The sequence below is a fragment of the Spermophilus citellus genome, assembly GCF_964194105.1.
Source record: "Spermophilus citellus genome assembly, chromosome: 9".
Lineage (NCBI taxonomy): Eukaryota > Metazoa > Chordata > Mammalia > Rodentia > Sciuridae > Spermophilus > Spermophilus citellus.
The window spans coordinates 117,442,998-117,470,601 of record NC_138191.1 but is presented as its reverse complement, the minus strand read 5'-3'; the positions used below and the strand labels follow the sequence as shown (position 1 = coordinate 117,470,601).

General features: G+C 59.3%; 1 protein-coding gene and 1 long non-coding RNA gene across 3 annotated transcripts; both read right to left on the bottom strand.

Moving 5' to 3' along the window:
* Positions 1-1,524: 1,524 nt before the first annotated feature.
* LAPTM5 (lysosomal protein transmembrane 5) lies at positions 1,525-19,049 on the bottom strand. Its single transcript, XM_081305434.1, has 8 exons — positions 18,895-19,049; positions 8,031-8,124; positions 7,424-7,500; positions 6,363-6,491; positions 5,646-5,768; positions 4,423-4,518; positions 3,111-3,203; positions 1,525-1,960 (listed from the first exon to the last, which is right to left on the bottom strand). The coding sequence occupies exons 1-8, from the start codon at positions 18,979-18,981 to the stop codon at positions 1,871-1,873; spliced, it is 789 nt and encodes a 262-aa protein (XP_081161560.1). The 5' UTR covers positions 18,982-19,049; the 3' UTR covers positions 1,525-1,870.
* Positions 19,050-20,552: 1,503 nt separating this feature from the next.
* LOC308655403 lies at positions 20,553-23,348 on the bottom strand. Of its 2 annotated transcripts, XR_014023466.1 has the most exons (4): positions 22,155-23,345; positions 21,251-21,769; positions 20,978-21,103; positions 20,553-20,848 (listed from the first exon to the last, which is right to left on the bottom strand). It is a non-coding gene; the product is annotated as an uncharacterized lncRNA (long non-coding RNA). The 2 variants fall into 2 exon arrangements; XR_014023465.1 differs by having other exon boundaries at positions 21,251-23,348.
* Positions 23,349-27,604: the final 4,256 nt, after the last annotated feature.

Sequence of the window (27,604 nt, the reverse complement as noted above, 5' to 3'; positions counted from 1 at the left end):
CATCCAAGGCTGTTTTGGTGTCCTGTGATATGGGGACAGGTCTGAGCTCACACTGCCCCGCCTCTCTGAGGCAGTCCTTCCCCACCCCAGTGGAGAAGGCAAGAGAGAAGACACAGCAGAAATTTTTCACTCTTGGATCCAGCCATGCCTGAAGTCCAAATTCCTGGACTTGTCATGTATGGTGAGAGCCAAGAAGCATCATGGCCATCTGTCGGCATCATCTTCTGGGGGCCATCGACTTGGTTCATTAAGGTTTCTGTTGCTTACAAACATCTTCCTCCTGTGAGTTCTCCTTTAGGATGCAGTTAGCCGGGGGAGCTTGAGCCCTCCCTGCCCTCCCCTCCGTCCACACTGGCAGCCCCACTGAGCGGCCCTGCAGGGAGGTCCTGCGGATCTGTATCCCCTGGTCCTCGGGACACACAGCCATGTCGTAGCCACCGCCTACGACAGCTTGGCTTCCTGCTGCCCGCTCTCCCTTCGGCCTGGGAGCCTTCTCAGGAGGCTGCTCTGGCCCTCAGGAGCCTGAGACTCAGACTTTCCATGCGTGGTGTCCACACTGGGCTGTCACAGTGACTAATGGATCCGTCCCCTGCACAGTCTGTCACTGGAGGCAAGCCACCCCCAGGATAGGAGGGTGTTCTGCATGCGTGGAGCCCCCACCTGACCTGGAGACATGGGGCTCTCACCTGCTCAGTGTTGGTGCTGGGTCCTGGCACTCAGTGGGCGTGGCCCAGGGGGCTCCTCAGTGGAATAGGTGTGTGTGTGTGTGCCTGAGTGACAGAGGCAGGGGGTCCTCGCCCCTCCTACACCTCCTGCCAGGAGCCACAGGGGCAGGGCGGAGCTTCTGGCTGCTCTAGTGAAACCTCTTGGGAGTCACATGCTGAGCCATGGCACGTGGTGTGGCCGCAGCCTCTGCAGCATCTCCAGTGTGGGGCAGCTCCCGGGGAACCTCCTACTGCCACCATGGAACGTCCGGGCCCTCAAGGGTTTGCCCATCCCACCCAAGTTCAGCAGGTGGATATGACAATCTCAGGGCTGTATTCTGCAGGGCCACAGGTCCCTGGATGGGACCAGCCTGGCAGCGGGACAGCCTGACAGCTGGACTGTGGTCAAGGTGACCCTTGCTTGGAATCCACTGAGATGTGACCAGGCTGGGCCCAGGGACGCCAGGGGCCAGCATCTGACTGCGGGTAGTGACAACTCCAGCAAGAGAGTCGTGATCCTGAGCCCCTGTTTCCCGACAGCTTCGGGGCGACGGGGAGACCGGGGATTCTCATCTGAATTAACGAGCGTTCACCGCCGGGGGAATACACTGGCCAGAGTGGGCCACCGACCTTGGGTCAGTTTGGACTGAGTGACCTGATCAAACTTTATCACTGTTCTATCACGATTTTGAGTGACAGCTGGGCTGCTGCTGCTTGATGGTTTAAGCAAACTGTGAAGAAACTGCTTTTACAGAGATGGGGGGAGACAGGGGCCTCACTGGGGACGGTCACAGACCCATCCTATAAATGACCAATGGACTGTGGTTTGACCAATTTATTTCGTTGACCTGACTGATGTGCTTTTGTCTGACAGCTGCTGGGTTAGACTGACCGAGCTGCTAGTTGTTTAACCAAGCTCACTAAATTCAGAACAACCAGTCGTCTAAAATGACTCCTTGCTGGTGGACATCAGCAGAGCTGTTGGGCTCGATTTGCGGCCTTCAGCCTGACCCCAGGGAGAGTGCCTGGGGCCCACAGGGGAAGCAGGCCAGCGAGGGGACACAGCAGTTGTCCTGAAGTCGGCCGGTGGTCCACCAGGGCCACCAAAGCAAAGCAGCAGATTATGAGGCAGCTGGGCCCAGATCAGGGCCGGGGCCTGGCGAGGGTCACACCTCTGAGTACGGGGGTGGCGCGGGGTCCCCCTCAGGAGACTTGGAAGGCAGAGACAGGGCTTCCTCGTAGGTTGGCAGGACCACCTGGGAGGGACAGAGAGAAGGGGGCTGACTGTGGCCAGGAAGGACCACGATTCCAACCGCAGTGGAGGGACCCCAGCCCCCACCTCTGGCAAATGACGCTGCTCATCCCAGCCAGCGCGTCTCGGCGCTCACCCTGCGCTAGACACTGCCTGCCTGGGGTGGGGTCTCTGTCCCCACAGTGGATCCACTTGTTGCCCACTCGGCAAGGAGTTCCCATGTTTTGGTGACAAGGCGCCATTTTCCTTGAGGAGACATTCTTAGTCCCTTCGCTTTCCAAAGAGCTGGACCATCCTCCAGATCTAGGGGGTGGGTCTGTGGCCTGGGCCTGCTTGGCCAAAGTAGAATGCCATCCCCCTGGCTATGGCCATTGGTCTGAAGGAAAGCATGTGACCTAAATTGGTCCAATCAGATACACTCCTCTTGAAAGCGGGATGTAGGCCTATGGGTTCTGGCAGCCACTTTGCCACCACAAGGGAAACGCTGCCTGGAAACAAAGCCAGCACTGAGGAAAGCAGAGTCAAACGATGGAGGATCCTGGCATCAGGACCAGGCCTGGGCCAGACCCACGGTGGACTTCTCAGTCCTTTGATCTGGAAAGTTCCCTTTTTCACTTAAGTCAGATTGGGTTAGGTTTCTGCCACTTGCCACCAAGCTTGTCTTTATTAGTATGATCCCGCTGCACACGAGGAGCGTGCCCATGGCGGCTCCTCACCCGGCTGCTCCTGAGCACGCTCGGTTCCCCCACTGAAGCCCCTTCCCAGCTCCCTGTACCCTTGAAGCAAGGAAGACTGGGCCAGGGTCCCCTTCTGCAGGAAGCCTCCCTGACACCCGAGAAGTGCCTGCTGCTCTCCCTGTCTTCACACCAAGTCGTGCCTGTGTCTCTGAGTCCGGGCTCTCTCTGGACTATACCCACTTCCAGGACAGGAATCTGGGTTTTCTCTGCACCCCAAGTTTGGATATGAAGCCAAGGTGACAGGCCACCGACGCTCAGGGGCAGGCAGACTCCTACTCAGACCTTCAGAACTGAGAGCTTCACGACCCTTCTGTCCCGCCCTTATCTTCAAGTGCAGAAACTGAGGCCCAGAGAGGGAAAGGTACTGGCCCCCAACGGCACAGTGAGAGAGCGGCAGCCCCCCTCGGCCCAGCTCACCTTCGGGAGCGTCTTGGAGGCGCCCCTCTCCTCGGCCGAGTTCACGGACTTCAGGAGTCTGTAGCATCTCCACACGCACTTGAGCATGTAGACCTGGACAGGAGCAGGGTCAGGCTGCGCTCCCTGACCCTCCTGCCCCAACCCAGAAGGCAATGGCCCACTGCTACCACCCAGACCCCTGCTTTGGGGATCCTCGCCAGGCAGCTGGTGCCCCACTGCCACCACCCAGCAAGGGGCCTGGCAGGGTGGGCCCTCCAGCCGCACTGGCGATGGCCCTGCAGGTCCCTGACCACCCCGGGCAAGGAGCTCACTCCCCAGAGGACCAGCCCAACTCCAGAGAGAGCAGTTACGAAGCAGGCATCCTGGGCCCGTCCACGGAGACCCAGGGAGAGGGGGGAGGTGTGCGGACGGATCCATCAGCTGAGCCGACCCCAGCGTCCTCTCAGCCGTGGGAGGAAGGACCAGGAAGGGTTCAGGGTGGACATGCTGGGCCACAAGAGACACCCCAAACTGCTCCATGGAAGAGCCCCAGCCCTGCCACCTGGCAGGTCCCTTGGTGGGACTTGGATGGCACAGAAATAAACAGAGATGATGAAGAGTGAGAGCAGGAGGGGGAAGGGCCAGGGAGCTCCGCGGGCGGCCAGCAGCCACCCAGGAACCATGGGGCGAGAACGAGCCCCGAGCCCATTCTGAAGAAGAGAGAGAGAAAGGAGGGACTGGGCTGGAGTTCGGGTCTCCAGTGGGGCACACAATGTCACTCCCCACTCGGCTCCACCTTGAAGCCACTCATGCCCCTCACCTGTTTGCCTGCCACTGGGAAGCTACTGTCCCCTCCCAGAGAGAATGTTCAAAGGAGTGCAGTTCTGTTTGGGGGGAGCTAGCCTCTGCCGTGGGCCTGTTGCCCCTGAGGAGACCCTTCCCCTCCTTCTTTCTCCCCACCAAACCTCTACTCATATGACCCCAGGTCCCATCTGCACGGTGACTTCTGACCCACTTAACACTGTGCTATGGGTCAAGCAGGACACAGACGCCCCCACTGCAGATGAGACCCCCCAGAGAGCCACGACCTGCTGAAGACCCGCCTCGGCTCCAAGCAAGTCTGTCCCAGCCGGATCCCAGACAGTGGCTGGAGCAGAGCACTCTGGGCTGCACACTGAGGCCCTGACATCTGACACGGGTGGCCCCTGCAGACCTATGTCCTCTAAAGGGACGTCCCCAAGGATGCCAAGTGGGCCAGAGGGCTAGATAAAGCAGGGAGGGTGAGGATGGGCCCACTTGACGCCTCAGCTGAGCCTCAGACCCGGCCGCTCACCTTCAGGACCAGGACGGTGAGGAAGGCGACGGAGAAGATGACCATCGTCTTGATGAACTGGCTGTGGGCCAAGCCCTCCTGGCTCGGGAAGTAATTCTGCAACAGAGTCGAGGTCCCATCAGCACCTCTGGTCCTCAGGAGCTCCCGCGGGAACCCTCTGGGCGGGACAGGGAGGCCCGAGCCCTCTGGGTCTACCTCACCCACGGGGGTCTGCCTCGCCCCGAGGCAGCCAGAGGAGCGGGGCAGCGGGCACATCCCCGAGGATGCCAAGTGGGCCAGAGGGCTAGACGAAGGAGGGAGGGCAAGGACGGCCCAGCCGGGGGCACCTGGGCCCACTTGACGGCCTCGGCTGAGTGGTGGCCGGCAAACCTAGGAAGCAGGTGCGGCTGCAGTTCTGGTCCCTTCCCAGCCGGGCAGGCCACCCTGTGCCCTCTGGGTGGGTAGGAGCCACCTGGCCCTTGGTACTCCTAGCTCGTGACCGACTGGCGCAGGGGTCTGGCCCTGGGGAGACGCCTCGGGCGGGATCTGCCCTCACACTCTGGTGCTCGTCTCTGCCCACAGAGCTCCGTCCTCTGCCCTGGGGTGCAGGCTGGTCTTGGTGACTCACTTCTCATGAGCAGAATGTGGCAGACGTGACTGTCCCACATCTGACACAGGCATGAAAGACGTTGCCACTTCCTGCTGCTCTCCTGCCAGGCCACGGTGGAGGGGAACCAGCAGCCGTGCCATTTGGGCACGCAGCAGCCTAGCCAGATCCATGGCTGGGGACCGGGCCGAGGTGCTCAGGGTCCACACAACCCAACCAACATCTTGCTGCACCCTGAGGGGCCCTGGGTCGGAACCACCTGCTCCCCACCTCCTGATCCTCACAGGGGAAATGGTAAGTGCTTTAGACGGGGATGTCTGGGGACCATTTGTCAGGTGACAATAAAAAAAAAGGAAAAGGAAAACTAGTGTTATTTCTGTGGTGCCACTAACAATCCAGGCCTCCCTCTGGGACCAGCAGGGCCGCTCCCATGGCCACACGGTTGCCTGGCTCCTGTCCTCTCTGGAACCTGCTTCTTGCACTTTGTCCGAGTTTCTTCCTGAGTGGGCCCCCTCAGTGAATCACACACGAGAACCTTCCTCCCAGGAAACCCAAGCATGGAGGCACAGAGAGGCCAAGTAAGTTGCCCCAGGCCACACAGCCAGTGAGCTGGCATGGACCTCTGCCCCAGACTCACCATGTGGTTCATGGACTTGAAGTTGAGATAGGTGGGCACTTCCATGTAGGAACTGCAGAGGGTCAGGATGCTCAGGCAGAAGTCCAGCAGCTGCAGGGTCATCAGGGGGACCTTCGAGGGGCCCTTGGGAAGGCAAATCAGAGGGAAGAATGGAGACCATCAAGCAGAGGCCAGATCACTGCGGGGCACCTGTGAGCTCTTCCTGAGAGACTGTCTCAGTAGGAGAGCCCAGTGACCCTCCAGTCCCCAGGGAACCCAGGGAGAGGCCCCCGTGGTCACAGCAAGGACTGGTGGCAGACCCAGAACTCCAGCAGGCTCTCTCAGCTGCAGACCAGGGCCCCTCCGTGACAGGACCCCCGGCCTCTTCCAGAGCAATAATCAAGCACAGTGCGATGAGTAACCTCAGCAGGACCAAGTCTGGCCCCAGCCATGGCCGCGTTCCTGTGTCATTCACTGGTTACTGTCCTCTCCTTCTCTGACTTGGTCCCAAAGGAGGGACAACTGGGACTGGGGCTGAGAGGGACACGTGCCCCCTCCTGGTGCAGACCCAACACCACGCACCGGCTTCACCCAGGCTTCACCTCCAGAGAGAACCCGGGGCCACGGTGCGAGGGGTGGGGGGGCTGGGGGTTGGGGACTTGCTCAATGACACCACCAGGAAGGGGGCTCCTGCCCTTGCCAGCCCAGCCTTCGCCTCCGGGTGGGGCGGACACTCACCCCCTGGGGCCGCGAGGAGAACTTGAGGTAGGTGGGCAGCTCGATGTAGGAGCCCAGCAGGGTGAGCAGGCACAGCAGGAAGTCCATGACTTGTAGGGACAGGAAGGGCAGCAGGTACTTCTCCCGGCTCTGAAAGGCAGACCCCGCGCTGTCAGGTGGCCCAGCATGCAGCCGGCACTGTCCCACAAGCTGATGTCCCCATGCGCCCCTTCCTCCCTGGAGGACGAGATTCCCGCTACTCTGCCCCCGTGCTGTGCAGATGCAGCTGGGAACAAAGTCACAACAGGAGTGGCTTCCTGGAGTCTCACGTGGGTCTCAAACTGCCTGGGAGGCAACCAAGATCCCCCGAGTCGCACCTGCCAGCAGGGACTCTGTTCTTGCCGAGGCCCCCATAGCCGCCCCGTGAGGTAAGGAGGTCCCTGGAGCCTGGGTTGCGAGAGCGAGCAGGTCCATGAGGGTGGACGGCAGCGTCTCAGGCAAGGCCACTGGCCCCCTCTGCTGGTCCCAGTGCCCGGCCCGCCCCCCTGCACAGGACGGGCCCTCTTCCTGGGGAGACTGTGGTGAGATGGGCTTCCTGTTTCTCCAGGGCCAGGGTCCTCTTCTGCAGGAGGTGGTCTGCCTCCGTCCCCCACCCCATCTCGCCAGGGCCTGGGAGCCTCTCTCTCCACCCTGGGCCGCAGGCTCGCTCCTTCCTCCCCAGTGAGACACGGAGCTATCTGGGAGGTCCCAGCACCTGGGTCCCACTCTGGGCCTTCACAAGCTCATCTCCTGCTCCCCACAACTCCAAGCCACCCCCCCTCTTCCCGCCCTGGCAGCTCAGCCAGATGTGGGCCAGTGGGCAGTTCCTCCCCAGCGCCAGGTCAGCACAGCAGCCAGGCACCCGACCCACCAGGGAGCCCCACAGGGCCGGGGCTCCCACAGCGAGGAGGAGCCCACGGTGAGGCTGGGCGCTCCTGAGGCGCCCCCACCCACTGGGCAGCCGGCTGCACGGCCCAGCAGAGGTGCAGGGTGGGCAACGGGACTCCTGGCGCCCACCCGCCCTCCTTCCCGCTGCCCCTCACCTTGACCACGCCGAGCAGCAGGCTCAGGCTGATGAGGAAGAGCAGGCCGATGAGGAGGAAGCTGGACACCAGGTCGGCTGCAAGGCGAGGGGGCTGTGAGGCCGGGGCTCGGGACCAAGTCCCGTCCAAGTGCACCGGTGAGGGCACAGGAGAGGGGACAGGGGGCCCAGGCCCTGCACCCCACCTCGAGGACTGGGGACACACAGACAGCCAGGACCGTGCAGCCGGGGTGGGCTGGGGGCTGGCCGGAGTCGCCTTTAGTCGGGAGAGGCCCTGGCAGGTGTCCCTGGAGAGGGACGCTGGGTGACAGAGTGGGCCACGAGCTGGGGTGCAGGGGTGGGTCGGGGTGTGATGTGACCGGGAGATGAGCCGCAGGGAGCACCACCCGAGGCCTGAGGCGCCGGCCCCTGCAGGGAGCTCGACGCTGCCCTGCGCCCCAGACTCGGCGGCCACAGGAGGGCACCCCTGAGGGCAGGGGGAGTGGCAGGGGCTCCGGGGAGGGGTTTGGCAAGGTCATCAGAGAGGGTGTGGCAGGACCCCAGACCCCTCCCGACTGCCCCTGGCCAGTCCCCCTCCCCTCCTCTGCCCACCCCGTCCCTGGACCTACCGATCCTGAGGTACACGGTCTTGGAGAACCTGCAGGAGGCCTTGCCGCGGGCCACCTCCACCGTGTGCTCCACGAACAACAGGACACTCATGATCTGGGGCAGGAGAGAGGGCAGTCGGCCGGCTGGCATGGCTTCCCCACCGCCCCTCTGGCCCCAGTGCAGCACGGTCAGGGGCCTTGAGCAGGGGTCCTGGGGTGGAGGCCCAGGCGGAGTGGACTTCACAGAGCAACAGCTCAAGCTCATGATCCTGGTCCTTCCTCTTCCCAGATCTGCGACCTTGGGCAAGTTGCTTGACCTCTCTGTGCCTCAGCTTCTTCATCTGCAAAATGGGGCTGACACTAGCAGCCACCTCAAGTGGCCTCTGTGAGTCGTACCCAGACCAGACCTGCTCTCGGGGACACTGCCACGGCTGAAGGTCAGGGGTGGGGGTTGGGGACAAGGGTACCACAGGCTCTGGGCATCACAGGGTCTTATTTGAGCTCCAAGTTCCCAAAGTCATCAACACAGGCCTGGGACAGCCCTGGAGGGTGCCTGGTCCCTGAATCTCCAGATGCCCTGTCAGCCCTGACCCCGTGGCCCCACCATTTCAAAATAAGGACAATAAGAACCTCTGCTCCAAAGGGCTGCGTGGGCCAGGCAGGGCAGACAGTCAGCACTGAGCCACCAGCCTCAGGCCCAGCTCTGGCTGTGGCATCTATTGAATGAGACCCCGTCCCCTCAGGGACTTTGCTGAGAATGGTGGAGAAAGGGCCCAGCCGATGGCTGAGTGCCTGGGTGGCCCTGCCAGCAGCTGAATGAAGCCCAGCCACAAAACTGAAATCTGGAAGGCCCTTGGGCCCATGCAGGGGTCCTGCGCTACAAAATCTGCACTATAATGCTTCTAGCCCAGGGGCCTCACATCAGTCCCTGTGTCCATGTCCTGGCAGCGCCCCCCCCCACACACACACACACACAAGCACACAATTCTCCAGGAGCAATCTTCCCACGCTGAGAACAAGATTATCCCCTCCACTGTAATGGGTGCTCTACCTCTATTAATATAGCCTAAGTTTGCACTGACTTTCTAGTGTCCCTGCACCGTCAACGCATGCTCAGCCAACAGCAACCAGACAGCCACCATCTGTTTCCCCCTGCTGACTGTGCGGTTTTTTTTAGCTCAGACACAGATCTCGATTTGTCTTCCTGCCACAGTACATCCTCTCAGGGGGTCCGAAAGACACAGCACAGAAGGATGACCATGAGTCGATCCTAAGCCAGACTGAGAAAGTCACTATGTGACCTTGGGCAGGTCACTGTCCCTCACAGAATTCTCTCATCTGGAAAGCAAGCCTGGCAGGCTCAGGGAGGATCCACCACCGCGAGGCATTTGCAGAGCACTGAGCTGGGGCCTGCGGGGGCCGGGGGCCGCGGGCTCGCTCCAGGGGCCGCTCTACCTGGCGCAGCAGGAACCAGGAGGGCGGGGTCCTGTCGGGAGGCCCAGAGCAGCCCCGAGTGGACCGCAGGTGTGGCGGTGGCCAGCACCTACAGGAGAGCCAGGGGAGGACAGAGCCCGTTCCCTCCTCCTGGTCTCACTGTTGGTGAGGGAAAGGGAGAGGAGCCGACGTGAGTCCTGCAGGTCCATCCCAGGGCTGGACCCCAGGTTGGCCCCCAGTGACTGGGGAGGCCCAGAAGCCCCAGGCCTAGATTTCCAAGGCCACAGCCCTCGCCCTCCCCTGGAGCCCTTGGGGTCTACTGGACACAGCTGGGCCAGGCCCTCGGGTCCTGGGCTGTCCTGGGCCATCCCGAGGCAGGAACCGGCTTCTCTCCTCCCACGACATCCATCAGACAGCAGCTGCCCCCCCCCCCGCCCCCGGCTCCTAGCATCCGAGATGCCGGCGGGGGAGGCCCTGGGCCCAGCCCAGGCTCTGCTCCTGAGAAGCCACTAAGGCCAGGCCTCCACTCTCACCAGGGAGTAGGAGGATCCCGCCAGCCTCCCAGGGTCACTGCGAGGTCAGCAGCAGGTGCAGCAGGCGGGCACTGCGGGCAGCGCCATCCTGTACATGGGCATCCATTCACTCCTTGTAAGCTCTCTGAGCACCGAGCACCCTCAACTCCATCCACCCACCCCGGCCTGTAGATGTCACAGTCTCAGAGGACCCAGGGGTAATGAGTATTCTAAGAGCCACAACAGGGACACACGGGGGCTTAGGGTCCCTGATGAGGGACAGATCACTGCTGCTTGGACGACTCAGAGACAGTTCCACCCTCTTTGCTCAACCCTTGAGCCAGGCTCTGAAGGAGAGTAGGAGTTTCCAACCGAGAAGACAAGAAAGCCTTCCAGGAAATGGAGCAGCATGTGCAAAGGCCCAGGGGCCAGGCAGTATGGATGCTTGGACCCTTCCAGGAAAGATGTCTCTTACCTGAGAGGGGGATGTTCCCAGGGGGAAAGTGAGGCCCAGAGAGAAACAGTGACCAGCCAAGGTCACATAGCAAGGCCTGCTGAGTCAGAATGAGCTTAGCCCTCCTGACTCCAAATCCGGGCTCAGGCTGCTGTCCCCACCTGGCCGGCTGCCCCTTCTCTCTCCTCTCCCTGTTCCGCTTTCCACCTCTTCCCTCTGTTCTCCATGTTTCAGTTCCCATTCCCTAAGCCGAGCAGGGGGAAGTGGCCAGGAGGCAGGAGATCTCTGTTTCTCTTCCTGGTGTCTCCAGGAGACCCACAGCTTGAGCCCAAAGAAGAGGCTGTGGGAGGAGGGGCTGAGAGGAGAGGCCAAGGGTCCCTGGGGAGGTGCTGGTGGGTGGCTGGGATGGAGTGACAGTGGCTGCAGTGATGCTGCTGGAGTTGGTGTAGCCACTGGTGGCCATCGTGGGACACTGGGAATGTTTGGTGGTAACGGTGACACTGGGTGTGGCAGTGGTGGCAGTGAGGTAGTAACGCCTGTGGACATCCTGGGAGGCAGTAGGTAGCCACAGGTCAGTGGGGAAGATACTGCTGCTGATGTCAGCTGCCGTCGTGATGGGATGGTGTGATGACACCCTGCAGGTCGGGGTGGTGGCATCAAGCTCCCCAATGCTGGGGTTCGAGGGCCAGTCCCCTCTGCGGAGGACAGAAGACAGGCCGCTGTGCTGGTCCTGCCCGGGCCCAACCCCCACCGTATCACCGGAGGCGCCAGAGACCCTGCGACTGGTGGGGGCTAAAACTTGCAGAGAAAGGCCCCAGCTGTCAGGGGACACTCGCCCTGTGCCACCGGTAGGGGATACTCCCGCAGCTGCCTGCAAGGAGCTTTGCAGGAGGACCACAGACTCCGCCTGCATAACTGGGCGGAAGTTGCCCAGGGGCCCGGCTCCGCCCACCTGCAGAGGGCACAGCCTGCCGAGGGCGCCCAGGGCCACGCCCCTGTGCCCAGCTCCCCCTCCGCAGCTCCACCAGCTCCCGGGTCCAGGTCCAGGTCCGCACAGGGCGGGCCTCAGCCTCCAGGGCTGCTGCACACTTGGCCCTGGGGTGGTGACCGTGGCCCTCCCCACCCCCAGCAGCTGCCCACCCTGCTTTGTTTGGAAGAGGATGCAGGAGCCAGGTGCGTGGGGGCTGGGGGGCCCCTCCTGGCCCTGCTTCCTGTCGCAGCTCATCAGGGACGGAGGGGTGGAGGCGTTCCCCCGGAGCTCTATCTCCCCAGCCCCCCTCCAGCCACCCAGATACCATCGCGCTGCCCCGTCCAGGGCGTCACACCAACGACAGCTCAGCCAGAGGCCCCGGTGCCCCAGGGACGTGGCCCTCCCCTCTGCAGCCTCCTCACCAGGCCCACCCTCCTGAGACTGACTGTCCCCTCGCTACCGGACCCCAGGGCTCCTGTACCACAGGGAGAACCCCAAGGCAGCCACAGATGCCCGCGTGGTCCTCGCCAAGTCACTTTACTGCTCCAGGCCTCGGTTCCCCACCTTCGCCACCTTGGAGAGTAGTAATAAGGGGCACATGAGGTGACACCCGTCTGCCACCACAGACAGTGATTCAGAAAGATGGGCTGAGAGCCAGGGCATTTGTGTACAGCCACCAGACCAGGCCCTGGGGACCAGCCAGCTCTATGTGTCAGTCCCAAACAGCCCCAAGCCACCCCCACCCCCCAGTCAGGCTGGTTCCCACCGGGACATGGGGCAGCAGCGGAACCGCCAGGGCACACAGTGGGACTCGCAGCCTGAGGCTGGCCAGAGCCCAGAGCCCGGGGTTCACGGGCCACGCCTTGGTGGAGGGGGGCAGGCAGGCAGTGCCCGGGAGGAGCCTGGGCCCGGGGCTACCCTGTGCCACTTCTCAGAGTTCTGAGGGGTGCGCACCTCGGTGAGCTTTTCAAGATAGCATCCGGGGTGTCTACGTGCTTGCCCAGGAAATTATTAACTGTTTACAAAAATGAGAGAATAGACTAGATCGGCTGGACCTACCAGCTGCCTGGCCCCAGTGGTTAGGAGACGGATCAAGCCAAGCCTCAGATGAGACTCGGATCAGAGCACAGGACACACAGGGACCCAGCATGCAGGGCTCGGGGACCCAGGAGAGCTCAGGGTCTGGGTAGGGGCCCACGGAAGGCGGCCCAGAGGAAGCCAGTCTCACAGATCTCCCCAGGCACAACGGAGGGGCCTTCCAGGCAGAGGCTCGGCAGGAGCAGAGGCCAGAGTATGAGGAGCATCCGGGAAACTGAGAGACGTGTGCACAGTAGGTCCTTGGCTGTGTGACTGGGAGTGTGGGGGTGGCCACAGGAGTAGGGACTCGGGCTGGCAGGAGCAGTCCCGGAGGACCCAGGGCTGGTGCAAAGGCCCTGAGGGCAGCAGAGCAGGCTGGATGAGCTTGGACAGGCCAGAGGCCAACCGCACGGGCTCAGGAAACGGCCAGCTCCAGCCCACGCCCTGCCCTGCGCAGCAAGGCCGCCTGCCCGAGGAGGGTGGTTCCTCACATCTTCCTCCATGGGCAGCCATTTGGGTGCTCAGAGATAGTTTCCAGCCTTGGCCTAAAGCCTCCCCTCCCTGAAAGTCCACCCCACAAACAGTCGCCTAAAACCATCGCTTCCCTATTTATCTTCAGAGAAAAGACCCACGGTAACGGCAAGAACCATATCAAGACCACCCGAGCGGTGGCTGGACGCCAGGCCCTGGACTCGCCGCCTTCCTCCCGCCGTGGCAGTTTCTGATGAAATTCTCACTTTCCCCCACTTTGCAGGTGAAATTAAACCCAAGCCTTTATGTGTGGTCTCTGTGTTTTAAGAACAAGACTCCCCCTGGGTGTGACAGGGGACCCTGCCCCACTGCTGCTGAGAAGACTGCCCCTCCCCTGTCTCCCTCTAGAAGAGGACCCCCAGGTTCTTGTTCTTTATCTACCATTAGCTGAGAAGTTGTTTGGCCTCCCTGAACCTCTGTTTCCTCTTCTATAAAATGGAGGCTGGCGGCGATTGTCACGTCTATGCTGACAAGTGGGACACCAGGGGAGGAACGTGAGCCTGAGACGGACCTGGGCCCTGTCCTGAGCGGCCTGAGCAGGCTGAGGCTGCACATGCGCTTCCTGCCCCCCTGGGGTGTCTGCACCCGCTGCCTCGGGCAGCATGAGCTCAGAGCCAGGCCCTGGTTCTGGGTGGCTGCTCTAGGCTCAAAATAAAAGCCTCATTTCCTGGGGAGTTCAGAACTGGGGCGAAGATAGAGAAGCCTCTGTGGGGACCAGCCCTGCCCTCCAGCTGCGGGCCACCTCAGTGGGCCCAGTGCCTCCACCTGGGGGGACACCTTGGGCTGATGCCTCTCCAGCTGTGCCCCTCTGACAGCAGTGGTTCCTCCAGCTAAGGTGACCCCTGACCCCGGGGGCCACCACCCTCCTCCCATTCCCAGACTCCCCTTCCCTCTGACCTTGGGACTGAGAACCATGAAGTGGGGAGAGGACAGGGGCCTAGCCGGGGTCTGGCCTGTCCTAGCTAGAGTCACACAGGTAAGCGACCATCTTCACTTGGGCCCCCAGGCCTCGTGCAGCAGACCCCGCTGCATAGCACCCAGAGCCCCTTGGGTCCTGCTGGTGCTCACCCCCTGCAGGGTCTCCCTGGGGAGAGACCTCCCCCACCAGCCCCCCCCACAAGGGCTCAGAGCTGTGAAGGCCAAATCAAGGCCTCCGGGTCCAGCCCAGCGGCACCAGGTGTGAAGCGGGCAGACCCCAACAGCCCCACACCGGGACCCCAGCCGACAGGTGGGGCCGAGTTTGAGGTCTCAGGGAGATGAGCTTTCTTTCAAAGGGGAGCGGCCCTCAGTCGCTTCCCACAGCCCACTCAGGACACACATCGGCCAGATCCTGCTCCACCTGGGTCGCCTCAGCGCCACACCTGGGAAGGGTCACCTGGAGGCAAAAACCACTGGCCTCATTCAACAGACGAAGACCCAGGCCCAGGCAGCCATGGTACCTGCCTGCCAGAGGCCTGGGGTCAGTGAGTGACAGAGAGGGCCTTGGCTTTCTAGTCCGAGGGACCACAGGCCCCAGAGCGGAGCAGAGGGAGGAGCCTGAGAGTTCGAGGACACATCGAGGACTCCAGGGAGCTGCCTGGAGAGGACGGCAAAGAAGAAATGAGCTGGGGAGGCTGGGGAGGCCGGGGAGGCCAGGGAGGCCAGGGAGGGGAGGGCCCTCCCAACAGCCAGGTTCCCGCCAGAGGAGGGCCAAGGATCTCTTTTGTCCACTCCCCAGCTTGTGGCTCAGGCCACACATGTGTGTGGGCAACAGCGGCCTGGAGCAGGCAACTGGCCCCCACGTCCCCTGTGTGGCTGGAGCAAGTCAGGCCCTGCTGGGCCTGCGTCTTACCCCCGTAAGAGGAGCAGACCCTTCCTGCTGGCTGCGAAGCCCCAGGCATGAGGGACAGGGTGTCTCACGCTCCTCCCACACCTGGTGGCTGTCCCTCCGCAGCCAGCCTGGCCGACATCCTGGCTCCTCCAGCACCCCACAGCCTCTTGTCCACCACCAGGCCTCCACTCAGACCCTCCCTCCACCCATGCGCCCTGTCCCGGCACCCAGGCAAAGCCCTGCTCCTCCCCGGGACCCAGGCCTCCTCCGGAAGCCTCTCCTAAATCCCCACACATCTGCCCCTTTACTGTCCCTGGCCATTCCACAGCTGTCCTTGGCAGACTGGAATCCTTGAGGGCAGAGGCCGAGAAGGAGCCGGGCCTGTCCCCTGGCCTGGGCGGGGCTCCTGGGGTGGCAGAGCATTGGACAACAGGCTGCTGACTGTTCTTCCCAGTTTAGGAAGCCGAGAACTTGAGCAGCAAAGCAGAACGGATGGATTGCCACCCAGAGTCTAACGTAAACACCCTGTCCCCACCGACACTGACAAACAAGTCACTAATGTGTATAACAAGTGGGGAGGACAGGTACCGTGGGATCCCAGGGGCTGGGCATGGCTTCTTGGCCTTCCAGGAGGCCGAGCCCAGCCCCTGCTCCTCGAGGTGGGCCACAGCGACTCTCTCCCCACGCTCGCAGCATGGAACGGGAGGAGACAGCTGACGGCACTGCCTCGGCCAGGCGGTCAAGGTCACCGTCACACGTCCCCTTGGTGTGAGGCACTGATGGCTCTTCACACCTGTGGTCTCCTCCCAAAAGCACGGTACCCTGGGCCCATCGTGAGGGAGCCACCAGGCCAGTCCGAGTTGAGGCAAGTCAAGGAAGTGCCCGCCAGTGCTCCTCAGAGCCAAGGTCATCGAGGACCAGGAGGAACAAGACCCGCCCTGGCCCAGAGGAAGCGGGCGTGTGTGCCAGCTGCGTGCCCCATCCTGGTGGGCCCCTCTGGGGACCCTGGAAGGAAAGGAGGCCAGGAAATGCCGGGAGGTTGTGGCCAACACCTGGACCCTGGCTAACAACCTGTATCCACTGTGGTCGTCGCTGGGGACAAACCTCGGTACCCTGGGGGACGCTGACAGGAGGGGAACAGGACACAGGGAACTCTCACTATGATTCACCGTTTTTCATCTAAAACTCTTCCAAAATAAAAAGTCGACTTTAAGAGTCCACTCGTGCTCGTTGTACCAAATGTGGGAAACTCGGAAGCGCCGAGGAGCCCAGCCAGACCCCCGGCGCCACGTCCTGTCCCACGGTCAAGTCTGCGCAGGTTTTTCTCACAGCAGGACTGGGGCTCCACCCGACGGTGCACTGTTAAGGATGGAATTCCAGGTTCTTGGGGGGGCGAGACCAGGAGAGAGGGTACCAGGAAAGTCCCCTCCGGGGTGCGCCTCCTGCCACTGTCTTAGGACATGTAGGGTCGATGACAAGCCTGGACTTGAAGAAGGTTCTCTGACTTCTGTGTGTGCAAGTTCAGGTGCCAGAGAATCCTCTAAACAAACCGAAATCTCCCAAGGAAGGCACCCCCCTCCCCGCCCCCCCAGAAGCCCAGCACTGGCTTTCCCCCCTTGGACACCAGAGAGCCTTCCCGTCATGACACCCCAGGCCTCAGTAAAGCTGTCTCGGGACGTCAATGGCCCAATTTAACTCTCCCCAGAGAGGCCAAGTCCACAAATAGCTTGCAACGTACGCTATCGTCACTCATGGCTGGCTCCAGATGACGACCGACATGGCAATTGGCACACCTGGATGACAGTTTCTCTTTTACCATCCAGATGTTCAAGGTCCTGCCAACGTATCTGCCACTGATGGATGGGCCACAGGACAGCCCCTGACCCCTGGCCTTTCCCAGAAAGAGAAAGGGACCAAAAAGGTACGTCCCCACTGGAGTCAGCCCAGAACGAAGCTCCTGGACAGGACGTCCAGTCGGCAGGCTACCCCTCTGTTCTCACGCCTCCTCTGGCTCTGGAACATTCCATGGCTCCCTGTGGCTCACATTACAGGCATGGTTCTCAAGTGGGAGTGACTGTTCCCCGTGGCTGGGGCCCTGATTGATGGGGAGGGCAGCATCTCTGTTGGCAGCGGGTCACGCAATGCACACATTCACCCCTCTCAGCAAAGAACTCTCCAGACCCAGCCATCAATAATGCACCATAGAGAAGGTCCAGATTCATAGCTTGTCACTCACAGCCCTCACCACTTTCTCGACCCCAACCCCCAGGCTGGTCTCCATAGAGCCCTGCCCAAGCCCCCCCCCCCTGTCACACACACACACACACACACACACACACACACACACACACGCCCACGCACGCACACTGACACGCCAGCTTCTTGTCCATCCAGGTAGACTCTGCGCCTCCCGCAATGCCACCACCTCCGAGAAGTGACCCACACATTCTCCAGTTTGTGCGAGGGGACTGGATGCGGCTTGACCATTTCCGGGTGAGGACCTCAGGGTTGAGAGGAAACCTCAAGAGACGCGCTGCTCTGAGGTCTGCCTCTGGTGAGTCCTTTCCCTGCCGCGGCCACCAACACTGAGACCTCAGAAGGCCGACAGAAGAGCCTGCTTCCCGCTTCTCTAAGTCAGAGGAGCGGCTGCCCGTGCCCGCAGTCCCCCGTGGTGACAATGAGCAGAAATGAAGAGCAGCCGCCAGGGAACACGGAGCCGGGCCCCCAGGCCACCGCAGGCCCACCTGCCCACAGGCGCCCCACACAGGCTGTCTGCACCCCGCCGTCAACACCCCCTCGCCTCTGACTTTCTAAAGAGGAAACAGATCAGAGACAGGTGGCTGAGGCCACACAACCAGGTAGTGGCAGAGCTGGGGAAGGACCCAGGGACCTCCTGCAGGGACACCTCTGCAAACCTCACCGTCCTTCTGAGAATACTGCAGAGTCTCAGAGACTGAAGGCCCTAAAGACTAGACATGGGGACAGTTGAGGTGTCACCTGCCACTCCCAGCTCTTGCATGGACAGGAGCTGAGCAGGACAACCTCTGCCCTCCTCTCAGAACCAAAGGGGCGACCCTGTTGGAGCACCATTAACAATGAAACACGCAACTGTGTGGCACCCCATAGAAATGAGCTCCTTGTCTTCACGGCGACCCTATTATTGTTTGCTTATTATTTTCATCCCCATTGGTTAGATGAAGAATGGAATCAGAGAAGGTAAGTAAGTTGGCCAAGATCGCACAGTACAGAAGCAGGGAGGCCAGATGTATACACAGGAGTCTGGCCCGAGGCTGTGTGCTAACCATTGACCGCACCAGCCCTGAGGGCCAGCTCTTCCCACAGCCCTGGTCACGCTGCCTGCAAGCACAGCTGAAGCAGCCAGGTCTCAGGATGTGCAGCAGGCCGGAGCGGCTTGCAGATTTAGGCTGATTTTGAGGAAGTTCTTTCAGGCCGATGAGAGAACTATTAGCCACAGGCCGTGCCTGAGTCACCCTGGCAGGAAGGCTCTGAGTCTGGGGGAGCTGGGTGTGGCCAGAATCGGGGGAGGGTGTGAATTAGGACAGGACAGAACAGGACCCCCAAACTTCAGCCACCCCAGACAAGAAAGAGCCTTGACTCTGGGGGCTGTGACTTGCCCAGAGTCACACTGAGATGACAAAGGCAAAGGCTTCCTGCCGGTCAGCACACAGCAGCCCCCAGAGAGGAGCCCCCAGTGCCACTCCCGCTGGCTGCACAGTCGCTGAGCTGGCCAACATCTCCCTTTGGTGGCAGAGGCCACGGCTGGGCTGAGCCCTAGGCCGAGAGGGCTTGGCTCCCTCCCATAAGAAGCACGAAGGGGACAGTCCGTGTCCAGCCCATGTCCAGACCATGTCCAGACCCTGTGCAGCCCAGCCTGTCCAGGCCCAGTGCAAGAATCGGAGTCTCTAGGGTCCCCATTTGTCAGGGAGAATTGAGGCCCCGAGCTGGAAGGGATGCCCAGGGTCCAGCAGAGAGGGGACAGGCAGCAGGTGGCGGGGCTCAGCAGGCGCCACACACACACACACACACACACACACACACACGCACACACGCGCCTCGCCCCGGGACCGCACACTCACCACATGGTAGATGGCCAGGGCGGTGGTGACTACCCTGACATTGAAGCAGCAGCAGGTCTGGCGGATGGGTGCCGCGCGTGGGGCCATGGTGCCGCTGTCCCCTCCTCTGAGTCACTGAGGGGGAAGGAGCCCAGCGCCTAGAGCAGGGCAGAAAAAGGGAAGCTGCAGGCTGCCCGCCTCACTTCCGTCCTGCCCTGCAGACAGGCAGGGGCAAGGTCGTCACAACGGGGGCGGGCAGCTCTGCAGTGGGCGGGGAAGGACAGCAGCCTGCTTCAGAGGACCCAGTCAGCCTGCGTCACTCCCAGGGACCTTGGGGGAAGGCGGACCCCTATTCCCTCCCTACCTGCCCTTTGCCAGATCCAGACAAGCAGCTGCACATATCCTACTTCCTGGATGCTCACCACCACCCCTGGAAGCCAGGATGGTGGCCAAGTCCATTGCTAAAAAAAAAAAAAAACAGAGGTCCAGAGAGGTCAAGGCACTTGCCCCAAATCACACAGCAGTTAGTGACAGGATTCAAACCTAGGTCTGTCTGGTTGTAGAGAAAGCCATCATCCAGTCAACGGTGCCCTGTGTTCTAGGCATGCACTGCATAAGCTCCCACACTCCTCCTCTCAACCCTTTGAAGGAAGGGCTATTATCATCCCCATTTTACAATTGAAGAAACTGAGGCACAGAGAGGGAAAATTACTTGTCCAAGGTTATTTGTCCAGTCAAAGAAGGAGCAGGATTTGAAGTAGAATGACTGCTTCCAGAAGTCACTCCTAGAGCTGAGGTCTTCCCTTTATTCCCAACTAGGTCAGGAGGAGAATTCCTAGGGAAAGCCACCTGGAGTCAGACCCAGACCCAGGCTCTCCCTCCGACTCACCTGTAGCCCCTCATGGCAATCTGGAAGACCTCGTGGAACCCACTTGTGGGCCTCAAGCCTCCCTGACACAGGAAATCAGGGAGTTCTTTTCCTCCCTGGCTCTTAGGGAAAGTTGGAATTCGCCCCACTCGCAACATAGCAAACAGCCCAGGGAAGCCCCACCCTCCCATGGCATCACGCAGTTTGGATTGGACACCACAGCAGCCCATCATTTCTGCCTCAGGAGAGGTTATAAAAAGTCTCTAAGCCCCTTTGCCTTGGCAAAAGTTGCTTGGTCCTGCCCATAAAACCAGGCTGGTAGACTTGATCTAACTTTTTTCTGACAACCAATGAGACCAAGAGGACTCTGCAAGTTTGGGGTTCCTGGGAAATGCAGCCAGACCCTCTCCTACTTCATTTCCAAGCCTGTTTCTTTTCCTTCACAAGTTTTGCTAAGCCCTAACATCTCAGCAGGGGACTTGGAGCAGTGATTACCCTTGGCCTGGGTTTGAATGCTGGCTCCTCTGGCTGGGTAGCCAAGTCCACGAGAAAATCTGCAAAGCCAGGGGAACTAGAGGGTCACAAACCGGGAGTCAGGAGAGCTCTGAGGCCACTCTGAGGTGTCTGCATTTGATTGTGCTGGGAAGCCTCTGGAAGATTCCATACCATTATAAAAGAGAACCGTTAGGAACACTATGGTTTGGTGAAACCAGAATAGGTGTGGAGTTGATTCCCAAAGAGAGGGATGAAGCACATCGATGGCGTGTGACACAATTTTATGATCTATGAATGAACATTTTTCATTTTTATAGTGATAAATTCATTTTAATGTGCAGTACAAAAATATACATAACTAGCCCATGAATTCCACTTACGGGAGAAACATAGTTTCATTTAAAAACAGATGCATTTAAATTAAAAAGCAGTAAGCTGATTTAAAGAAAATATGTTAAAAGTCTAACATGCACACAGATGTGGCAGACAGCCAAGTAGCTGGAGTGGAAATTCCAGGGCCTGGGAAATCCCAGCTCCCTAAGGAAAAGTGCTTGATCTCTCTGAGCTGTTGTTTTCACATTTGCAAAACGAGGCAGGAGTTTGCTTGGCAGGCTGTGGTAGAGATGAAATCGGGTCACATGAATGCGTCTGTTTATTTCCTCCTTTCCAGTCCCTCCCTGCTCCCCGTCACAACCATACTCTGGTCCCTGGGAGGAGGAAGAGGTAGGATTTGAACCTGACCTTTTGATCCCAATCCTGAGCTGATCACAAGCAATGTTTCCCACTGGCCAATGTCTCCTTCCCAGAGCACTGGAGTTCTGATGGAGACCTGTGTTCCTTGTTGGGTCCAACACACGCAGGTAGGTCCTGGGTGGGGTTCTCAGTCACTCCCAGTGCCATGCCAGCCTGACCCTCTTGATTTTTTTCTACCCACCTGAGGACCGAGCAAGCTCTCCCGCCACGACACACACAGACACCACCTCCTCATTCCTGAAATGTGCTACGTTATCTTACATGGCAAAGGGCTCTGCAAATGTCGTTAAGTGATGCAACTCCACATGTGGTCCTGGATGGGTGGCCCAATGTCATCCAACAGGTCCCATAACTGAAAGACAGACAGGGATACAGGGCCAGAGACTGAACGGTGCTACGCTGCGGGCTCTGAAGATGGCAGAAGGGGCCACGAGCCAGGAAGGCAGGCAGCCTCCGGAGGCTGGCAGAGGCCAGGGAATGGACTCCCCTCTAGGGCTCCGTGCCTTGATTTTAGGCTGGGGAGACCCATGTGGGACTCCTGGACGCCAGGACAATAAGGTAACAGTTGATGGCAGTTTGTGACAACAGCCATGGGAAGCCCATAAAGCTGCTCAGCAGAGTTCCCAGGCAGCCGGGGCCCTCTGGCACTGGAGCCACCAAGCACCCGTCACGGGGAAGCCACAGCCCCCAGCCACACCAGCGCAGCCCTTGACTTCCTCGCTGTATGAGCCCAGCCAGCTGTGAACTTCTGAGCCTCAGTTTCTTCCTGTGCGAGATGGGCTAACGGAACACCCACGTCATGTGTGAAGATCAAATGAGAAGATGAACACTCAGCGACAGTGCTGCAGACAGCCTTATTCATACCCAGACTTTTTCCACCTCAAATGATGCGTCTGAGCTTCTCCTCGCCACCTCTCCGCCCCCATACCTGGGATGGCACTCAGAGGCACTTAACCACTGAGCCACATCCCCAGCCCTTCTTTTATTTTTTTATTTTGAGACAGGGTCTTGCTGAGTTGCTTAGAGTCTAGTTCAATGGCTGAGGCTGGTCTCAAACTTGTGATCCTCCTGCCTCAGCCTCCCAGGCCGCTGGGATTCCAGGAGTGCACCCTGCTCAGCCCCGACCACGGGCAGAGCCGTGGACACTCAGACCGTCCCAACTCACCAAGATAAGGCTGAGGAATGTTCCACACTCCCATGGTCCCCATGGGGCAGATTAGAACCTTGAAACCAGCTTATAAAACTGTCCTTGGTAAAGTTATTTCAGACAAAAGAGCTTCTAATCTGCCTTCGGAGATTATTCCTGAACCCGAAAGTCATCTTTAATCCCCAAAAGCCTGAAGCCCTGGCTGGCGGTCCTGCTCGGTAGAGTGCCGCTGTGGTTATTAATATATACACAGAATCTCTGTTTCCTCAAAGGCACAATGGCTCTCGAGCTTTCTTTGTTAAGTAAGAACAACATTATTGGAACTTCCCTCTCCACCCACAGGCCTGGAGGTAAAAATAAACTCCTTGATGCTGCCAGGTTTCAAACTTAAACAAAGCTTTTGCAAGTCATCTAGCTTTTGCTAGATGAAGCACTTAGGAGCTCTTGGGTCACAGCAAGTGTTACGGTGGGGGCTTTTTTGATTACAATTGTTACTATAATTATCTCTGTTCTCAGTTAAACCTGACTGGGGGGCACCTCTTGAGCCCCAGAGGGGTGAGGAAGGCAGGGAGAGCTATTGTGTGCTCCTGGCAGACCCAGGAGACAGTGACCTGCTGCAGGGCAACAGCAGCAGAACCTCTAGAAAGCAGGTCTTCCTGGGGACTGCTGCTTAGGAGGCATGCCCGGGAGGGGACAGCGAAGGGCAGCTCCAGGGAAGGTCAGCTTCCTACAGTGACCCTCAGGCAGCAGGAGACCCTGACTTGAGGCCATGTGGCCCACACTGTCTGCTCCTCAGCTGGGCAGTGTAGGCATGATACTGCCTCAGGTTCTGCAGGCTGAGACCCAGGGTAATGGCCCTGGAGGCCAGGAGGAATGCTGGCCCCAAGGACCCAGAGCAGCCATGCCGGTGTCCTCCAGCTGAAGCTCAGCTCCAAGCACTCCCCGGAGTGCAGCACTTTGGGCCGTGGGCACAGTGCAGTTGAGGGCAGCAGAACACTGGCTTTGAAGCTGGGGGAGCGGGCTCCCCTCTTGCCTCCCAGGGGTGCTGGGGTGCCGGGGGGTGATCCCTGTCTCCTCAGTGTCTGTCAACTAGCCCTGAGCTTGGGGTCTCAGGCCCCTAGAAAGTAGGCAGGTCAGGGACACACCTGCTACTAACATCCCAGAAAGAAGAGCCTGTGAGGGCATTTCCCCCAGAGAGGGGAGTTTTATCTAATCAAACAAAAATAACAACACCACACAACAAAGTGGTAGGCCTCATCCAGGGTAAGGGTGGAGAGATAAAAATAAAAAACAAGACAAAGGACTACTATTTATGCTTTGGCCAACGTGCTATTAGGCACTTCTAGGAAACCTACGATCTTTTTCATTTGAAAGGGACAGACTTCATGTCTACTCGTGGTCCTCACGCCTTTCGAAACTCCTGCCAGAAACATAGTTACAGTGGCCGGAGGAACAGAAGTCATTTTGGGATCATGAGGACAAAAATGCTTTATAATTCGAGAAAAGGAAGGCCTGTCCGGGTCCTCTGACTTCATTCACAATTCAACAAGAGGTTTGCAACAGGTGTCCAGGACGTGTTATCACACACCCGAGGCCCTGCTCTCACGGAGTGAGCACCCTAGTGGGGAGTCAGTACACGAGGATATTCATATAAAGTGACAATTCTCAATCGCGCTGTCCCTAGCTTGGCTTCTGGTCTTAACTAGAGCACAGCTTTGCCACCCGACTTGAGGCTGGTCACTTTCCCACTCCAACCTCTGTTTTCCTGTCTGTAACATCAGGGAGGTGTCCAAATCCACCATCTCTGAGCCCTGTCCCCCTCGGCCAGGCTCTGGGGCCAGGTGGACTACTCTAAGCGGCTATGCCCAGGTTAGACGCCCTCCAGCAGGACTGAGCCCTCAGATTCCTCGCCACTGGGTAAACAGCCAGGAGGCCCTGTCAGCCATCCCAAGCCTCCTGACACCAGCCCTTTCAGGGCCACCAATAAATCTCAAGCAAGTGCTGAAAGATCAAACCCCAGCTCCCTGCAAGCTGAGGAGCCTGATTGTGCCCCAGGCCTCTCCCAGGCAGTGCTTGGCGCAGCCTTTAGCAGGCTGGGAGGGCCATCCATGAAGGGCCACCTCGCCAAGGGGGCCAAGCCCAGCAGTACCCCCGCTGGCCCTGCCCAGCCAGCCGCTGAGCACCCTGCTCCACAATGTACCCACAGGCCTGCCACCACCTCTACTTAATCCGTTTCAATGCTCCGTCCAGGATGACACCACCGTCCTCCCCACTGCCCAGCAGGGCTGACCTCAGCCTCTGCTGGGTCCTCCCCCTCCGCTCACTTCCTCCCCTTGCCCAGGCCTGTGGTTCTGCTCCCCCTCAGCTCCCAAATGTCTCTGCCTTTCTCCATCCCCACAGCCAGGGTCCAGCTGCCACCCCCCTGGCCTTGGCTGTGGAGCAAGGCTGGGGCAGAGAGCAGGCTCCTCCAGGCAGGGCGGCTGTCCGGCCCCAGGCCAGGGCCCTCTTGTCAAGAAGTGTCTGAAGGGTGCGTGGGCCTGGCCACCAATTCACAATCCCTAGAGACAGACAACTGAGAGCGCTTGACACATGAGGAGACCGGCTAGGACATGTCTGACTGAAAGGCCACCCCACCCTCAGAGCAACTCCACGGAGGGGCCTGAAGTCCACCACGCATGCCTATGAGGATGGGGACCCACCCAGATGCACAGGGGACCCATCAGCCAGGCTCACACCACCCTCACTGTCAAGGAGCTCGCCTGTGCCACTGACCCCGCCCGGGGCAGGAATGAGGCCCCTGCCTGCAGGGGGCCGCCCTGGAAGCAGGGTGTCCGTGTGGGGCGAGGCGAGGGCCTCCATCACTCCTAGCCAGATGGGGCTGCCTGGAGGCCCGGACCGCAGGTGCTAGCCCCAGTGACCCCAGCCAGAGCTCAGTTGGGGAAGGTAGGTGCAGGGGGTCGGTGACAGTCCCAGCATGAGTAAGAGTGTCGCAGGACAGGAACAGTACCACCTCTTAGTAAAAGCCATGACCGAGATGACACCAGCTGTCTAAAAATACCTCCTTAGAGAGGTGTCAGGTGTGGGGGAAGTCCACAGATCCTGGAAGGGGACCAACCTGGTTCACATCCCGGATCTGCCCTCACAAGCTGTGTGACAAGTGTCCGTCTCACTGCCTCTCTGGGGCCCCGGCTTCCTCATCCGTAAAATGGAGACAACAATAGCCAGCCCTTCTTGCAGAATTACTGTGAAGACTGAGGTGATGACGAGGAGACTGGGTTGGGCCTGTGGCCTCTGAGGGCCATCCCTCTCCCAGACTGTCACAGGTTCTCCTGTGACCATGAGTCCTCCGGGCTGCTTCTCAACAAGCCCCGACCAGCTCAGACGTTCTCTGTGGCTCCCCGTGGCCTGTGGGATCCAATTTTTCTCACAGCCAGACAACTGAGCCCGAGTTGTTCCCACTAGGCAGGGGCTGCCACTGTCGGGGGCTTCCTGGTGGAGCCAACACCTGCTCTGAGGCACAGTCCTGACCGAGCTCCTGTCCCAGGTCCCACAGAGCAGGACAGTCAGGCCCAGGGCCCCTGCGGGTATGCTCCCCACCCCCAGGAAGCCTTGGTCCAGGGGGCTTGAGAGTACAAGGCCTGAAGTTGCCACTGGTATCACAAGCACCGGCCCCACCCACTCCCCCAAACCTCCATACGCTAGAGGGAAATGTGGGGGTGTTTGTGGTTGGAGAAGCAGCCATTTCCCACTGGGGCCACCTGATGTTGACATTTTCCACACCCACCCCAGCTGCTTCGCTGAGTGACGTGGCCTTGTGCTCCTGGGGGCGTGGGGGGCTGGGCCTTGCCCCAGAGAGGGTTCCCAGGGATGACAAAAGGTAGCAATCATGTCCAGAGCCTACAGGGAGCTGGCCTCTCTTGGGCATCATCTCTTGCATCATCTCCTAAAGGAGGGCGGTTTGCCCCGTTTTACAGAATGAGCTGCCAAGGCTGCCAGGCTTGGTGTGGGGGGTGGTTCAGATTGGGGCTCAGGCTTGGAATCCTGCACACGCCACTACACGGTGTGTCCTCCCATTGCTGCTCAGCACCAAAGGGACTTTGAGCCATGGATGGGATATAGACCTTCTCTGCTTTCCCTGCCTCACCACCAGCCCTTAATGAGGCCCGAGGGGGTCCCATTCGCCCTTCTCCCTCCAGGGAGTCGCACCTCATCCACTCGATCTTTAAAATCATTTTCTGGCCAGGCACGTGGGGGGTGTGGGGAGGCGCCTATAATCACAGCAACTCAGGAAGCTGAGGCAGGAGGATCGCAAGTTCAAGGCCAGCCTCAGCAACTTTGCAAAACTCTGTCTCAAAATAAAAAATGAAAAGGGCTGGGGATGCAGTTCAGGGGTAGAGCACCCGCAGGTTCACCCCCCAGCACCAAAACAAACAAATACATAATAAAAATGGATTTTTGAATAGAGTACAAATGAATGAGGTACAAAATTGAAACTGAATCAAAGAACATACAATAAAAATAAGCCACCACCCTGCTCCTCACAGCTGGGCTGTTGAGCTACCTGGGGCAGACCTATTACTTGGTTTCTGATATTTCTTCTAGAGATTTCCATCATTGAAAATGGCGGCATCCTTTAGGCCTGTTCCAAGCCAGGTGTTCTTCACCTACCGTTTGGAGATTGTTCCTTTAGATGAAGAGCGAGCCAGTCTTTGTTTCTTTGAGAACAAAGTGTTCCTTTGAGCAGCTATCTCTAATTAAATAACCTGCAAACAGTCAACATGTCCTTTTTTGTTGCTATCACTGAATACCACAGATGGGTAATTTATAAAGAATAGAGGTTGATTTGGCTCATGGTTCCGGAGGCCAGGAAGTCCAAGAGCAGGGTGTTGGCATGTGGCGAGGGCCTTCTGCTGCATGGTAACGAGGCAGAGGGCAGGGCGTGGAGAGACCAGGTGAGCACTGTAGTGGGGTCTCTCTCTTCCTTTTCTTATGAAGCCACTAATTGCATTATGGAGTCCCCACCGTCATGACCTCATCTAACCCTAAGTACGTCCCTAAGGCCCCACCTCCAAAAGCCCCTGAGATACAAATTGGGGGATTAAGTCTCCAATACAGGAAACCAGGGGAACACATTCCAATCACGGCAGGACATTAGAGTATTCCCAATTGTGAGTACTACCGCAAAAATATTGTCTGTGTGTCGTTCCCAGCTGTCTGAGTGCATGTGTAAATGGGTTCCTAAGAGTGCGCTCCCTGGGTTAAGGGTACGGGTGCTCCCACCCTCATCAACGTGGGCAAACTGCTCTTCACAGAGTTATGGACAATTTATGTGGCCACAAGCCACGCAGGAGGACGCCCGTCTCCCACAGGCCACCAACACAGAATGACCAACCTTTTCATCTTGCCGACACGCTGGGCAAAATGGTCAGCATGGCAGACAGACTCTTCTTATAAGTAAAGAGTATGTC